Source organism: Electrona antarctica, assembly GCF_951216825.1.
Source record: "Electrona antarctica genome assembly, chromosome: 17".
NCBI lineage: Eukaryota > Metazoa > Chordata > Actinopteri > Myctophiformes > Myctophidae > Electrona > Electrona antarctica.
Genome location: NC_136798.1, coordinates 24,502,809 through 24,519,926, shown reverse-complemented (window position 1 = coordinate 24,519,926; position 17,118 = coordinate 24,502,809). Strand labels below are relative to the sequence as shown.

The 17,118-nt window shown below is 44.8% G+C and overlaps 1 protein-coding gene across 1 annotated transcript in view; it reads left to right on the top strand.

Moving 5' to 3' along the window:
- Positions 1-17,118, top strand: part of LOC306940738 (disks large-associated protein 2-like) — a gene marked incomplete at its 3' end in the record, with an annotated part of 155,918 nt that overhangs the window by 65,912 nt on the left and 72,888 nt on the right. The window contains exon 4 of the mRNA XM_079525897.1: positions 13,963-15,122. Within this exon, the coding sequence (XP_079382023.1) occupies positions 13,963-15,122 (1,160 nt within the window). The remainder of the gene's footprint in view (positions 1-13,962; positions 15,123-17,118) is intronic.

The following is a 17,118-nucleotide window of genomic DNA, read 5'->3' as shown; positions in this document are numbered from 1 at the left end:
CAAACATTGGCTGCTGATTGGCTGGCAGATCACCCCATAGCGATGATTTGATTGGCTGAGCAAAGTACATATTGGGGATAAAAGTGAGGGCAGAAAAGTAAAAGTGATTGGCCAGAATGACATTTGTGATGATTTGATTGGCTGAGCACGGAATGTGATGTATGATGATGTATGATGATAAGAGCGTCCCTCACATCACACAAGTGTGATTTTTGAGGGGCGCTAGCCCCTCCTATATACAGCTTTTGTCCCCACACGTCTCATATTTGCCATTGACAATGAATCATTTACATCATATGTAGACGAGCAAATCAGCTAACCAATCACATAAATCCAGTTATTCATGAGAATAACTGGATTTATCTTGTGTGCACCTGGTATATAGCATATGTGATAAAGCAACATATCTGTACCAGTGGACAGGGGTCAATGATATGGTATGTGCTACAGTACATGTACAGTGGAACAATGTTCATAACCGGTCTCAGGGGGTTGATGGCACTGACAGCCAAACTGAAATTGACACAAAAGGGCCTTGTGGTCTTTAACAGTCCCCCAGCGGGCTGTCCTTGATCCCCTCTTTTATTCCCTAATACCAAATCTCTTCACTGAAAATAGCCGATCCACAAACTCACAACATGACGTGTTGTTGTGAGTTTGTAGATCAGATATTTTGTAATAGGGTCACAGGGTTGAAAGTGGGCAAAAAGGAACATCCTGCCAGCCACAATGTAATCTCTTCTCACTCAGCAGGGGTGGGATAAGCTCTTTTCTTTAATGAACAGTGTTTGAGAGAGAGGCGTTTATAACATTTCTCTTAATCTGAAACGGGTGGCTTGCTGTGTCATAGCTGGTTAGACTTAAAGTGGGCCAAGTGGCACTCGAAGACAGATAGCTACAGAGAGGGCCACCACAACTCTCACCTGTGCTCATTTTACAGCTGTTTGAGAAATATTACCATTGTTCTAAAGCCCTCTTCTGTCCAACTCAGTAGTCCACACATCGTTATACAGTATAAGACTGTTGCGCCAATATTTCCCGCTTCCAGCTGTAGGCATTAATATGCATATTTGTGCGCGTTTACACGCGTGTGCGCACGCACGCACGCACGCACGCACGCACGCACGCACGCACGCACGCGCACACACACACACACACACACACACACACACACACACACACACACACACACACACACACACACACACACACACACACACACACACACACACACACACACACACACACACACAGACACACACACACACACACACACACACACACACGTGTAGAATGCTACTCCATACTGTTTGGTAAGTATCCAATCCTTTGTGTTAAATGTTCGATGTTTGCGTGGGTGGCTTTATAGACTAGCGTCAGCGTAGTGCTTGTTGAACGGCCTCCCTGTATGGTTTGTGTAACGCCGAGGGGAGCAGAGCAGAGGAGTGAGTGAAGCCTCTCCTCCCAGAGTGTGTAGCATGCATTACCACTAGCGCGCTGTGTGGTGTCTGCCTGGCCTGCCAATGGGTGACGGCAGCAGCAGCAGCAGGAAGGGGTGGGCGTGAATCAGAAGGTGAATAGCAGCTACACACTGCCGCAAAGCTGTGTGTATGTCCAATTCGACATGGGTTTTGTTGTCTCAGGGTCTAATTTTCTTTTCCCCCCCATTTACTGTAACGTTTGCTGCACTCTCTCTGTTAAATTGAGTGCAATCCTTTTACTATAAAAGACTCGTTGGGTGATGCTGGCAGGGAGTGATGGGGCTTTGTACGTTTTCTCGGTTCAAATAAAAGGCAAGGCTTTTGCACACCTACAGGCGACAGGTACGTAGGAGACGGTAAGGTGCCCGGCAATGAAAAAGAACACCCGCACACTGTCTTCAAATGCAGTGAAAAAACTTGAATAGGGAAACAGCAACGTTTCGGCCTATGCGGCCTTCATCAGGCTATCTTTTTTCGGTTCAAATAAGAAACAACATAAAAGCTCACAACACGTCACAAGCTTGTATTATTTGCTATTTTTGTCACTTTTGTGTGTATGATGAAGTAAAAAATATGGACATACCGTAGGCCTAAGAGGTTTCTGACCAATTTCTTAAATGACTTTGTCCTGCTCATTAGATGGATTACTCTTTGTTTCCATGATAGAGTATGTGATATCATGCTCAGCACACACTTTGGTTGTGGTTCCTCAACATTGTAGCAGCAATAGCAACAAAATACATAATTGGGTTTACATTATGATACTTTTGTCTCCTACAGTATAGATTGTTGCAAGGCATGTTGTTTATTTGTGGTGGTTATGTTTCATTAGCTAAATTGTGGTTCCTCATTCCTACAGTATATAGTATGTGATTATGCAGATCACCCATGTGTATGGACAACATTGTAACAAACAGAACAACCTAGGCAAGTAAACATTCCTGGGCTTAATTAAACCATACCAAATATCAATGTGCCCTTTATGCTTATACAGTATTTGTATATGCACATTACTTCATTGGTAGGGGCTTGTTTTTCTGTACTATTAGTATTTTAGGGACTTAACGTAAACTACAGCAGGGGCCACGCAGGACTTAACTGCTTAAACAGTCTACTCAAGTCAATACTCATAGTAAACTGGACCTCAGTTGGCTCTGTACTTGGACTGCTTTCTCCCGTCTACAACAAATCTCTTTGCTAAAACATAACTAACGTTCAAGTGTTTTTTATCAAGCCATGCAAAGTAATAATCATTGATTTCAAAAGGATCATCATGTTGCTGCTCCCACAGTGATTGAAGCGGATGTTTGTTTGTTTCTTAACAGAGTGATTGTGATGCTACAGGAGCGCTGCCTGTTGCGATATGCGCACCTTCATTCCCTCCCTGTTACATTAGCAAGTCTAGTGCAGTGATGTGGAGGAGGGAGTGCTCATTAATGCCAAGTTATGCAACCATCTGAGAAGCTGGCCAGGCGCTGACTGCAACTTAGCAGCGGCAACATATTTAACTTAGCAGCAGCAGCGCTCTCTGCTTTCCCAGGGAATAGAGAGGCTTTCCCCTTTCTCTTCTCCCTCTTCGTCACGGCCTCTAATCCCACCCGCCTGACTGTGTGTTTTCCTTCAAAGGACTAACCGATTTACAGGTTGCATCGAGGAGGTGCTGACAGTAGCACATCTGCAGAAGGAAGAGAGGAACTTGCCTGTTGATCTCGCAGTACAATAGCTGTTGCATAAGGCGCAGTAACGGATGGCTCTCATCAATGTTTCATGAAGTACAATTGTGATCCAATGTGGGTCTGGAGTGAAAATGGGACCTTTTAGCATGAAAGATACTGTATGTACTCATATGTTTATGGGTGTGTCTGTCTGTGTCCCCGGATTACTCCATTTTCCATTTTTACTTGCATGGAAGTTTTACTTCCATTAAGTTTTAATTGAAGTTTTAGATTCTGGCAAAGATGCACGTTGACATGTGTCCCAAACGTATCTGTTATTACTGTCACTGTGGTGCATCATGCCTCACGCCTCAAGCTCATTGTGAGAACCCAGCATCTGTTGATGGTGACAACTGCAACTGATGAGTTAGTAATTAGTTTAGCAGTCATCTACTGTATGTGAAGCTAATTCATGCCACATTTCTATTCTGCCACACACTGACAACTCTATCCATTAAGGCTTTACTTTACTTCTGCTGTAGTGCACACCAGAATGGACAGCTATTGGCCGAAATGGACAAGCACACGGTGGCAAAGAATATGGCAGATAGCTTATGGCAAATAGCTCTCTTGATCAAAGGAGAGGTCAATTGGTTGAGCCTCTGTAAATTACATAATTTCACATGTGAAAATTCAGCCAGAGTGAACTCTGCATGAGGCAAATGAAGCAAGATTCATTGGTAGTATATTGAAAGGTTTGGCCTACTGGACAATATCCATTATGCATTGGGTGAACAGCCAGAGACTGCATTAGCATAGAGATGATTAAGCTTATACGTGGGTTTGGTATGGTTACGGTTATGGATAGGGACCGAGTGATGATCTGGGGTGGTTAGGAGCTGAGATTGCACTTTGTCCGTCTCCACCTTAGAGTATATATTAATAGAGACGGCACACGGAGGAAACCCTGAGGCGAAATGGACACAGTGGCCGCATTTGGTATTGCAGCTCGAGCCAGCGCTGGTCCGTTGACTATCATTGTGCACGTTCTGTTACAGTACATTTGTCCACTGGCACTGAAGGTCGTCAATGACTAATCTGAACTAAGCACTGCACCCTGTCGCCTTACCGTCCCAACCCTAAGCTGTATAATATATCCCTTAATTAACTGAATGGACCCGGGAGTACAAACCCTGCCTGCACCAACGTCCTGCTCTACGCCTCTCCTTTCCTAACACATGACTGATTGTGTCATTTTGACCTTGACCTTGATTGTGACCTTGACCATTTTGGCCGAACAAGTAATCATCTCTTCAGGGCAGACTTCTACTCATTCCCTCTGAGTTCCATCAATGAATATTATCCACCCATCTGTTCTTGAGTTATTTTGTTCACAGTCTGAGCAAATGTGTACATTATGACACAATTTGACAGCACAGTGTCATGCAGACAGCAACGGCTGACATCACTTGATTTTCCATTCCATCGTGTCACTTTGTTAATATCTATAAAATAAATTATTATTATTATTATTAATATAAAGAAGATGATAATGATTATTTGATCAATCAAAAAGAAAAAGAAAAAAAGTGAATCAAATAATCACTAAAATAATCGATAGTTGCTGCCCTAATCATGACCAATCGGTTCAATCTACCCGCTCTTTTTCTAGCCTACATTGACACAGACAGACGTGAATTCTGGACATATTCTACAAGCATAGTGCTTATGGGCTGTGAGGATATTTCAAGTGGGCCTCAAATACTTGGCAAAACACCCTTTTAGATTTGATTGAAAATATAATATCTTTTACAAAAACAAAATCAGAAAAATAAAACAAATGTTATTTCTGCTTTTAATGTTGAAAAAATAATTTCCATTGTGATACTGACAATTGGAACACAATCGATTGATTGATCATTAAAATAAACATGCTCTGAGTGAAAATGCACATGGCCCACACATCTGACCATCTGAGGCCACTGATCTTCTTCTTTTTGATTTCTGGCAGTGTGGACGCGGCGAGGCGTACAACTGCCCTCCACTGCAGAACCACTGATCTAAAGCATGGACCTTATGAATGTAACATTAATGGGATTATGCTGGCCAGTAGAGATGCAACTTGTAATAATAAAAGGCATTGTGAAGAGAGACAGATGAGTTATATCAAATTCACTGTACCTCCCAAATAGCTGGATTACTTTAGTGAACTGCAACAATAGCACAATGGTTCCAAATTCAGCCATAGCCGTAAATAGGTGAATGGTGAAAATAAGCAAAACCACTTGAGTACATATCTGCTACATTAGTTTGTTTTGTCCACGCTGTTGCCTTCTGGCAAAAGATTTGCATCAGATTGACTCTACTTGAAATGAATGGCTGAATAGCTGGAAAGATTGGTCTGGCTAGTGCGATTAGACTCTAAACAGCTGATTATGGAGTAATCAAAGCATCCCAAGAGAGTTCATGTAATCAGTATCCCGGGGCGACTGCAGGGAGAAAATGCAGATCAGGCTGACAATGATACATAAATTAGTCTTTATAGTCACTACTCTGTGGGAGCAAACAGATGTCTTGTTTCTACATAAAACAGGTACTACTTCATGTGTATACTGTGTTTCCATTACAATGTTAACAGACCCCATAACTCTGAGAGTGTACAACAAATGGAACCAATTTGACCCTGGTCCCTGACCTGTCCATTTAGTTCCATTTGTTACACACTAAGAGTCAGAGACCATTTGTAACCCCCTCAAGGAACCTGAGGGTCCCTAGACCCCACTTTATGAACCACTGTATTACATTGTTAATGTGTCAGACACGTGTTGCTCTTTATGCTGTCCAAATCTAGCAAGTCACTTTTAAACAAAAACAAAAGCATGTCAAGGAGATGGCCACATTTTTTGTTTGTGTTTTGTCACTGTGACATACTAGCACCATATCCAGGGGGTGTACTTGTACATCATGTCCAGGGGGTGTACTTGTACATCATGTCCAGGGGGTGTACTTTTACATCATGTCCAGGGGGTGTACTTTTACATCATGTCCAGGGGGTGTACTTTTACATCAAGCTGCCTCACGCTACAGAAACAGCAGAACAGGCCCTGGGCCTCATGGCTCGGCAAGACTTACTTATAACAGGGAAAATTTAATTGACCAGCAGAAAATGTACAAAACTGTACCGGTGAATCCAATGCAGTTATTATTTGATCACAAGCTCTTGTTAATACTTTCCATACGTTCAATATTTATAAAACCCTCAGACACACTTAACCGTCACTCTCACACAAAAATGTCAGAAATCGACAGAAATCGGATCAACACACTTACAACGCATGGCATTGCAACGTGTTCTAAGCTTATGTATGGGTTATTTTCGCTACTATTATGTGACACTCAATTTAAATTAAGGTATTCATTTACGAAAAGAAAGAAAAATGAAGGTCGCTGCCCGACAGCAACAATAATAATAATTCAAATTGGAGATCAGGGTTACGTTTCTTTGACAATCCCCAAAACAAAAACAAAAAAGAAATGCCACATCAGATTATAGTACAACCACTGACTTACTGTGGAATGAACACAGCGCGTGACCTTTGTTTCCATGTATACAGTCAGTAATGGGCCACAGTGTGTGTGTGTGTGCGCTGGAGCTGTGAGCCGCCCTGCTCTATAATGTTTTATGCTGGTAATTACGGTGCATTCATTCTGCAGAGGGAAACACTAATGGCATGTCCGTAACGATGGGCTGAGTGCTAGAAGGTTACAGAGGCCAGTTGTAGGAAGCTGTCAGGCAGATGCCTCATTTAAACGTTCTCCTTTTTTGTAAATTGATGCCGTATTTCATCATACAAGGCTGTCGCACAACATTTGTGAAAATAGCAGATCTACAAGCTCGCAATGCGCTGTGGCTTTGTAGACTAGGCTATTTTCACTATTTTCTTTTATTTCTTTTATATAATTATAATAGAATGGAGAGCCGTTTTGGACAAGGTTTCCGCCCCGACAGCGATGGAGAGTTAAACACAGCCCCTGTCAAGCAAGAAAAGGAAATAAATAGCTGTGGGTGAGCTGTGTTTTTTAAGCATGCACGCTCCAACATTTGACCAAGCGTGTATATTTGTCTATAGCAGCACGAGTGTGTGTCTATTTGTCTATTCGACTATTTCTATTTGTCTTCAGCATGAGAGTTTGCACACACACCACTCAGCCCTTAGGGGGAGACATTATAGGCTATTGTAGTGTTACACACTGGCCCATCATTGACCAACTATACGCATGCACGCACGCACACACACACACACACACACACACACACACACACACACACACACACACACACACACACACACACACACACACACACACACACACACACACACACACACACACACACACACACACACACAGGGGGCTTCATATTTTCCGGATGATGGGTCACCTGGACAAGTGGGCACCTGGATGAGTGGGCACTTAGGGGTTTAGATAACTGGGCACCTGGATGAGTGGGCACTTAGGGGTTTAGATAACTGGGCACCTGGATGAGTGGGCACTTAGGGGTTTAGATAACTGGGCACCTGGATGAGTGGGCACTTAGGGGTTTAGATAACTGGGCACCTGGATGAGTGGGCACTTAGGGGTTTAGATAACTGGGCACCTGGATGAGTGGGCACCTGGACAACTGGCCACTAGGGACCATGTGGGCCCCTGGACGAGTGGGCACCGCAATTAAGATTTGTGTCCACCACAAGTGTTTTTTTAACGCCCCGATGGTTTCGGTGCCCACCTGACCTGTTACCATAATTACAACCCCCCATGCTTAAGTCAACTGTGCTTGACTCCACTCACTCGCTCACTTCACAATGGGTGTGATTATTTTTGTTCTGCATAGGTAAAGTATATTCGTCTCATGTCAATTCACTGTTAAATGTCCTTCTTTGTAGGATAATACTGTAAGCCTGAACTGAAATGGGTGGGATGGCACCACTTACACAATGAAATTAAATGTCTTGCTGTCTGATTTTAAAAGTGCTATACAGGTATAGCACCACAACTATCCAAAGAACCACTGAAGAACCCCTGAAGCACCTGTGTGTGTGCGTGTGTGCGTGTGTGCGCGTGTGTGTGTGTGCGTGTGTGCACATGTGCGTGCGTGCGTGCGTGTGTGCGTGCATGCGTGCGTCGCGAGGGGGGGTGGGTGGTTAACACAGGATCCACCTCAAACAGCCTTGAAATCCTATTATATTTTCCCAGTGGTCTTCAGCAGTGGTTGTCATGACAACGGTGCATTTTTATTCCAGGCTTCTTTTTTAACCGTGAGTATGAGATCAGACATCCCAAACATTATGTAAGAGGGGGTGTGCTACTGTGCTCCTGACTGCATGGGGGTTTCCTGCTGCAGAGCACCTCAACTCATTCATTACAGTGGAATGATGCACAAGGCGTTGTGCTATTATCTCGCCTTTAGGACTGATTTACACTTGGTCGCACGTCGGTGTCGCGCAGAACCACGCGCTCACAAGGCGTCTTTCGCGCTGATCTTGTGGTGCTCGACGTGGTGCGCAACACAAATTATGAATCAGGCTTCATCCCATGCCTTATGAGAAGGAGAATGGAGCCTAATTGTTAGGTGGGAGGAAAGGAAACAGCTGCTGTTAATAATAATAGCCAACTATTAACAGATTTCCTTATTGATACCTGATCAATTTTCAGTGTGGAAAAAGAGTATAGGCCTCCTTATTGTGTCTGAAGTAATAATGGTGTGTGTCCAATAATGTGGATCTCTGACATCAAGTATTGATGATGATGTTAGTCTTTGCTCAGATATGAAAAGACGGTGAGACGTTTGAGTCCAGTTTAGCCCCATTGACTTCCATTATAAAATCTAAATAAGGCATAAATACAAAATATCTGAACAAAATGTATGAAAACTAGAGGTTCGGGCTGCTATGTGCTGTTTCCCAGGCCGCCCTAATCTGTCAGAATCATATGTGCTCTATTGCAGTGGTTCTAAAACAGATGTCATGGCAAGGACCCCCAAATTATTGATACTAGAGCGGTGCCGTTAGGCACTGGCCTACTTGGAACGCTGAAAGTTGGAAATGCATGCCCCACCCAGTTATAATGTCTGTGTCTCTTTTATACCCATACATGGAGTTCTTTGTCAGGCATGCCCAAATATGGAATCTATGAGCCCGGGCAGAGCCCAGGCAGAGGCCTTTTTGGGGCGGTTCTGGACAACCGTGGGTTTCCGACCGACCCGACACTGGGTGCGGAACGCATGTGTCGAATTTGATGTCGGTTGGGCGAACGTTTCTCGAGTTACGTGGATTACACACAGACAGACATGGTGTGCGTGCGTGCGTGCGTGCGTGCGTGCGTGCGTGCGTGCGTGCGTGCGTGCGTGCCGTGCGTGCGTGCGTGCGTGCGTGCGTGCGTGCGTGCGTGTGTGCGTGCGTGCGTGCGTGCGTGCGCGGTTCCTCCGTCCATCGTTGTATAGCCTTAGTGCGCGAGCATTTCACGTGTCTGTGAAATGTGCGCATATAGTATACAGTTTTCACTGTTATTATTTGAAATACAAAAAAATAATAATCACAACACACTTCTGTTGTAGTTTGGTAGTGAAGTAATTTACCATAAATAGCCTAGGCTATTCTGTCACTGTCAGTAGATATGGCCTGGCCATGTGTCATTTTGTTTACATATTTATAACAAAGTCCTGTGTGAAGGCTAACCGGACCAGAATCAAAATGCAACTATTTAAACAGTTGGTCCTTGATCCTAAGCGAACTTTGGGTGTGAAAGCGCCCTTGCCATTATGTATCTTTCAGGACCTTTCACTGCTTCCTCTCAGCCAGCTCTGGTCTCAGACGCCGCGGTGCGGTGTATTTGACATGGTGCCCGTGGGACCTCTACAGCGGTGTCCGTTGGGCACTGGCCTACTTGGAACGATGCAAGTTGGAAATGCATGCCCCACCCAGATATTATGTCTGTCTCCTTTTTATGCCCAATTGCATATAAAAATAGCAGATCTACAAGCTCACAACACGTCACAAATTATTTTGCCTCGGACCTTGAAGATTTCTTTTGAAGAAAGATTTATTTTGAAGAAAGAAACTACAAGCTCACAATGTGGCGTGTTTGTGATGCATTGTGATCTTATACATTGGTTATTTTAGAATAGCTATTAAACAGAATATGGCTCAAATGTTTAAACCGTTTCACATTTTGCTGGGGACCCCCAAGAGGCCCTTGGAGTCATACCCCACTCTGAGAACCAGTGATCAATTGTGGTAATTTTACAGAGACTTAATTCCCCACAACCACCCAACCACCGGCCCCCACTCCCATTTTTCCCCCACATGATTGGCAATTTTATTACTCGAATGTCCATAATAGCCAGGGAAACCCCTGAAGTCTCCATAGTGCTTTAATTAGGACTTGTCACCTTGAGCAAGGAATCCTTATGCTTTCATTTGGACTGAAATGTCGTCATTGAACACACAGTAGCTTAACCACTTACACCCTCTATAGTCTTAGAGAACCAGCCTTGAGTTACAACTGAACTTTGACCACTTGTTTACGTCTATCACCAAATCACTTCTCCAAAATGAGCCGATCTGTGGTAGCTCGTAGATCTGCTATTTTTGGCGAATGTTCCCCCCACAATATGGATGCTGAGGTTCATGTGGTTAACAGAGCCAGCCTTTGCAAGTATTCACTTAAGTACATTTGTGACTAAATTTGACTGAGGGACTGCCATTGGATTTTTTTGAATTTTTGTTTTTTCATGTCATATGAAAGCAGGGAATCATAGCTTCAAATTGACATATTGGTTGTTCAGTTTGACCCACCAGTTTTGGAGATATGGCTTATAGAGTAATGTTTTGCAGAAAACAGCGAGTTGAGAAAACAGGCTTGAAAGGTTCACTTCTGTGGTCTCTAACATTACACCTAGCTACATATTTGGGCATTTACTTCATATTTACATGTCGATTTCAGCTCTGACACTTATTTCAGACATGCTCTAGTATGTGAAGAGTCTGCCTGTGCTATCAACTCATATAAAAAATAAATAAAATAAAAAGTTTGTAATTTGCGCGATGGCAGTCTCTCAGTCAAATCTGGTCACATTTACTTGAGTTTTGAACTTAATTGCATTTCTTTGAGTATCTGTACTTTAATTGAGTATTTGTTTTTGAGGGGAGCTAGCCCCTCCAACATCTGGCTTTCAGAAAGTATGCCCCCCAAAAAACAGCACATGACGTGACGTCATGTTGCAGCCAAGTCTATGGACTTTGAATGTTTGCTTTAAGCAGTGACGTCATGTGGCAGCCACAGTGGGCGCCTCTCACTTCATGTCATGCATATCGTTGCTGTCAGGCAGAAACCTCTTATCACCATATTCTTGAGGGGCACTAGCCCCTCCTATATTCAGCTACAGTATATTGTAGATTTTTGTCCTAACACAAGTAAGATGCGCGAACGCGGGAAGCGAACGCAGCTCGTAAATTGCAACAATTAGAATAAATTACGTACTTTAAGGTTTTTTTTAAGTTCTATTGTTTTTTGTTTTTTTTAAAAACATTAAATACCATTGACAATGAATGGATAATTTTCGTCATATGTGTCTGAGCAAATGATGATGATGTACGATGATAAAAGCTTCACACAGTGTGATTGTTATGTTTATTTTTCCCTTCATAAATGAATGCCCTACTTCGTCATACTACAATGTCACACAAAAGTATAGTAGTAAAGCTTACATCTACTGTACAAGCTGAAAAGTGTTGCACTGCAATGCTTTTTGAGCTGGTTGAACATATGAGGTTCTGGTTTCCGCTCAACAGAGACGATACTGTACATCACAAACATCACCGTGTCTCTGTGATAAGGAGGCCCCTCTTTGATTAAGAATTCATAATGATTGCGTGATGATTTTTCAAATTTACTAATATGGGAGTCATCTCAGGAGAGCATACATCTGTCATTCTGTTTTATTTGAGGTGAGGCTTAATAGACCTCTGGCAGTGACAGCATGCAAACACAGGCATGTCATTTGGGTTTGGAGGACAAGGAGAAGAGCATCGTTTATGTAAACAAATCAACATGGTGTCGGTTAATGTGGGAAATAAACAAGTTCTTCCAAAAAAAAGGTTTAGTTCCAGAATATTCAGAAACGTTAGAATTTAGAACGGATATGTTGGAAACAAGATGGGGTTTAATAATGGCTCTGATGACATTGATGACGTGCCTCTTGCACAATATGGACGGTAGAACGGTTGATTAATTTTGAATTAGAACATACATACATACATACATACATACATACATACATACATACTGTGACAGACTGACGTGGGAGACGGAGACAGTGGCGTGAATCACAGTCCGTTGGCCACACGATGGCGTCAAAAGGTCCCTCGACGATATCTGCGAGTGAGATAGAAGTTAGTCTTTTTAAACAACAGAAAGAATGTCTAACATAAATCCTCCTCTTCGGGGCTAAACACTGTCTCCCGGCCCGAGGCCACTCTGGCGAGGCGGCGGTGACAGTGAGGTACAATAAACAGGCTTCTCTTCTCTTCGGCCCTCTAGGTTCTACGGCCAACAGCGGCTCCACCGGTGAGTCCGGGTAAATACAGGCAGATTGTCTAACTGAATAACACAGTTCGTTAGCTACGTCCTCTTCTCCCTGCCGGGTCCCCGGGACAGGTGTTGTGTCGCTCAGGTACGATGATAATACAGGTGTGCTCCCCGCTTCAACCCAAAGGGTCTCGCTAGCTTCCCATCCGTGGCAATATATAGCCTGAGCGGAGTCTTCGCCTTTAACGGCTCCTCTTGACTCGTCAGGTAAATGATATGTGAACAGTGGTAAGGTTTCTCTTACGACCTTGTTTTAGGCGGTGTCGGTCCGAGGTGGCAAGGGGTCCCCGCTGTCTCTCTCTCTCACTAGCGGCAGGGGGACGAGGAGTGGGTGGCGTCCTCTTCCGCCTCTCTTCCACCTCGCTTCTCCGTGTCCGGCTCAGATCCTAGAAGCCTGTCAGATAGAGTGGCGATGAGGACATGCATGCAAAGCGATATAACAGTGGGTGCGTGTATGGGAAATATAGTGTCGCTTACCACCCGAAGTCTCTCGTGAGGCGTGCCTCTGTCAGTTCGTTGTGAACCAGCTGCTGCTGCGCTCAGAGTGAGAGCGGCTTTTATACTCGGCCTAATGTCGTGTGGCTGGCGGTGATTGCTCGCGGCATCATTTCCGTCTGGCCTAGTATGAGATTCGGCAAATACACCTGGCCTATCACCTGCCCGAGTAGCCTTCTCACGCTCTGACATGCGTTGCGACAGACAGCGTGGCTGGTCACCATGGCAACGTGCTCACTATAACGGGGTTTTCCTACTGAGATCCCACAATACATACAGTACATACAGGGGCTGTATACAGGGGTATACAGTACACCTCATTTAATTTGAGCACTCGTGAGTTTGACCCATAACCTTGATATTTGATTGACATGGGAAATCAAACTGAGCCGCAGAATAGTTTAAGTTCACCCAAAACATTACTTATTTTCTATCATTTACACACTCCAAGAAGTCCTTGAATTCATGGAGATGTCATGGAGATGTTTTTGTTTTTGTTGCATTCCTGAGCCAATAAACGGCTGAAATATGCTAATGTCTCCGAGAGTCTCCTACCGGAAACTACTGGTCTGCTGGACTGCACACATCAGAAACAAATGAAACTGGGCGTGGAACATAGTGACTCCTACTTGCAAAAATGCCACTAATATCTCCCCCTTTCTCCTCTTCTATCTCTTTTCCTCCAGACCCGAAGCCTTCAACTTCTTGGTCCCCATCTCAAGACTTCAATGAAGGCAGCCGGCTCTCTCCAGCCAGGAACATGAAGGGCTTATCGGGCAGCCGTTCCCACCACCAGATCCCTTCGCCCCACGGTTTGGACTACGACCCCCACCCTCATGACTTCCACGCCCACCATGACCCCCGCCACTCCTACCTGCTCAGTCCCACGGAGAGCTGCCCCGTGGACTTCCACCACCGCTACTCGCCGCGCAGCTCCATCAACTCGGACTGCATGATGATGGCACCGGGCATGATGCCGCCGGCCGCGCCCCCCGACCACATCTCCAGCACCTTCCCCCGAATGCACTACAGCTCGCAGTACTACGACCCCGCCATGCGGGACGACTGTGCCGCCATCACAGCCTCCGCCACCTCCCCCGCCATCGCTGCCGCCGCCGCTTCCTCCCACCACGCCAGCACCAAGAGCAATCGCCTCCCCGCCACGCTGATGGACCAGTTCGAGAAGCAGCTGCCGCTGCACCGTGACGGCTTCCATACGCTGCAGTACCAGCGCACCTCCACCACCACCGAGCAGCGCAGCGAGAGCCCCGGGCGCATACGACACCTCGTCCATTCCGTCCAGAAGCTCTTCACCAAGTCCCATTCCCTGGAGGGCTCGTCCAAGATGAACGGCACCAAAGGCGAGGGCGGAGGAGGAGGAGGAGGGAGCTACCACGGCCACCACAGCCACCAATCCTCCAAGCACGGCAGCAGCAAGCGGAGCAAGAGCAAGGAGCGCAGCAGGCACCGCTCGGCGGGCTTCTGGAGCTCTGACGACAACCTGGACAGCGACAGCACGTACCGCACGCCCAGCCTCATGTCGCGGCACCCCGCCGCGGAGCACTGCTACCCGGACGCTACCATGCACGGCCACCACTACCCTCACCACCACCACCACTTCGGAGACCTGTCGCTCAAGACATCCAAGAGCAACAATGATGTCAAGTGCTCGGCCTGCGAGAGCGTGGCCATGGCGCCCGAGGGGAAGTTCATGAAGAGGAGCTCCTGGTCCACTCTCACGGTCAGCCAGGCCAAGGAGGCCTACAGGAAGTCCTCGCTCAACCTGGAGAAGCCGCTGATGCACATGGACCTGAAGCCCTCGCTACGGACCTGTCACTACCTGCAGGTGAGTGTGGATTGGATTATATTTTTTCCATAGAATGATTTGGCTTGTGTGGCCTTTTTTTCTGGTACAATAGGTATACTGTATATAATATACTTCTGCCCATATGTAATCATCATAGATCATACCCAGTATGTGTGAATCGGAGCATAGAATAATAAATAATATAAAAATAGTCTGCAAAACAAATTTCTGTCCGCAAAAAAAGTGCCTGTCCGCAGGAAAAGTGTCCGGGGAATAACTCAGGGAGCGATTGACCAAATGGTCCCAGATTTGTGGTGAGAGTTTCAGATGACCCCTTGATGGAACCTGACAAACTGCAATTTGGAGGGGCTTACGGATCCCGAGAATCTAAAAATAAAAAACGGCCTGAGGAGAAGGCACTGAACTCTGAAGGCATCGGTTCTATTCTTCTCTGGTAGGTCGATCACACTAGTTGAGGCAGGACTTCGCGAGACGTTTGTGCTGGGCTTTGCGAGATGTTCGTACTATATCGCCAAGACGCCAACAAGGGTAACAGCGAATGCAAAAGGGACAAAGGAGTGAAGAGGTTTCATTTGCAAATCTGAGCAGTATGCATCTTGAAATATAATAATAAACAATATGAGATCAATTCCATTGATCACCAGAGGCTCTCCTGGGTTAAATGCAATGATTGATGTATTGATTAGAAATCCCAGTGAAAGCTATTGTATTCAGCCATCGTTTTTGCTCTTTGGAGGATAATTACAGTGTCCATGCGTGTGAGAAGCCAATATATTTTATCTGGGATCCCTTTTGTGTGGTCACCGCAGGGAGCTATTGTCTATTAAGATGTTGAGATCAATTGAGTGAATCAATGTCACGGGGGAAGACACTGAGAATAATAGCCTATCTGTAACTCCAATGCAAGGAGGAATGCTCACTGGCTTGGTGTCTGGAAGAAAGTTGCGTGCTGTTTTGAATCAGTTTCGGGTTAGAGGAGGTGCTAAAAGAGGCTGAAGGCTAGAATAACAACAAATTACATCGTCAGCTTTGTGGGGCCTCTGTCCTCAGATCCTTATAAGCACTGGGACTTCAGAGTTTGTTTCCAATGGGTTGACATAGTGGAATGATTTACAACTGTCTGATCATTATGTTGCCTTATTATGTTGCCTTATATTATTATTTTTAAGGGACAAAGCCCCAAAGGGACTTCTTGGCCCCTTATTGTTTTTGTCAGTTTTTTTACTTCTTCCGCCAAAAATTGCAGTTCTGGCTTAACCGTGCAGTCGGTTTTCTGCCTTGACTCAAGGGGAACACATCTGTCACTTTGACCAGTAATCTCCACCCTCAGATTTTTGCGTTTGAAAAACGCTTAAACCTGATTTTCTGCCTGTATGTTTGAGCAATTTGCGTGAAACGTTCTACACACAATCTATAGTGTAGACCATTATCTGAAATCCCAGTTGAAGAGAAGTTTGTACCGTATGTGAAAAATTGTAAAATAAATATAACTGCAACCAGCGATAACAAGCACTTTGAACAGGCATAACTCATAACTTGTCTGTCTGTCTGTCTGTCTGTCTGTCTGTCTGTCTGTCTGTCCGCGTGCGTGCGTGCGTGCGTGCGTGTGTGCGTGCGTGCATTATAAATGATTGACCTTCATAATTTGCGGGCCCTGGGTAGCCAACCCACACGGGCTCAGAGGAGCACACTTTTCAAGTTACACATTATTATTGTATACATTTTTCTTTCTAACCGCCAAAGGCATATGCTGTATCCAACAAAACTGTAGAATATTGAAGACATAATCCATATTGGTTTCTCATTTATTGGTGAAATAATTTAGATAGATTACTCATGATGCCAGTTTCTGTTTGGCTCATTACCAGACATCATTGAACCATTTTTATGTAATGTTTTAAACAAGGGCAGACATACACAAAGAAAAACAGTCCAGCGGACTATTTATTGTCTTTTGTAGTACAGAGCATAACATTTCTCATGGACATACTGTGCACAGACATTTTTGGGGCGC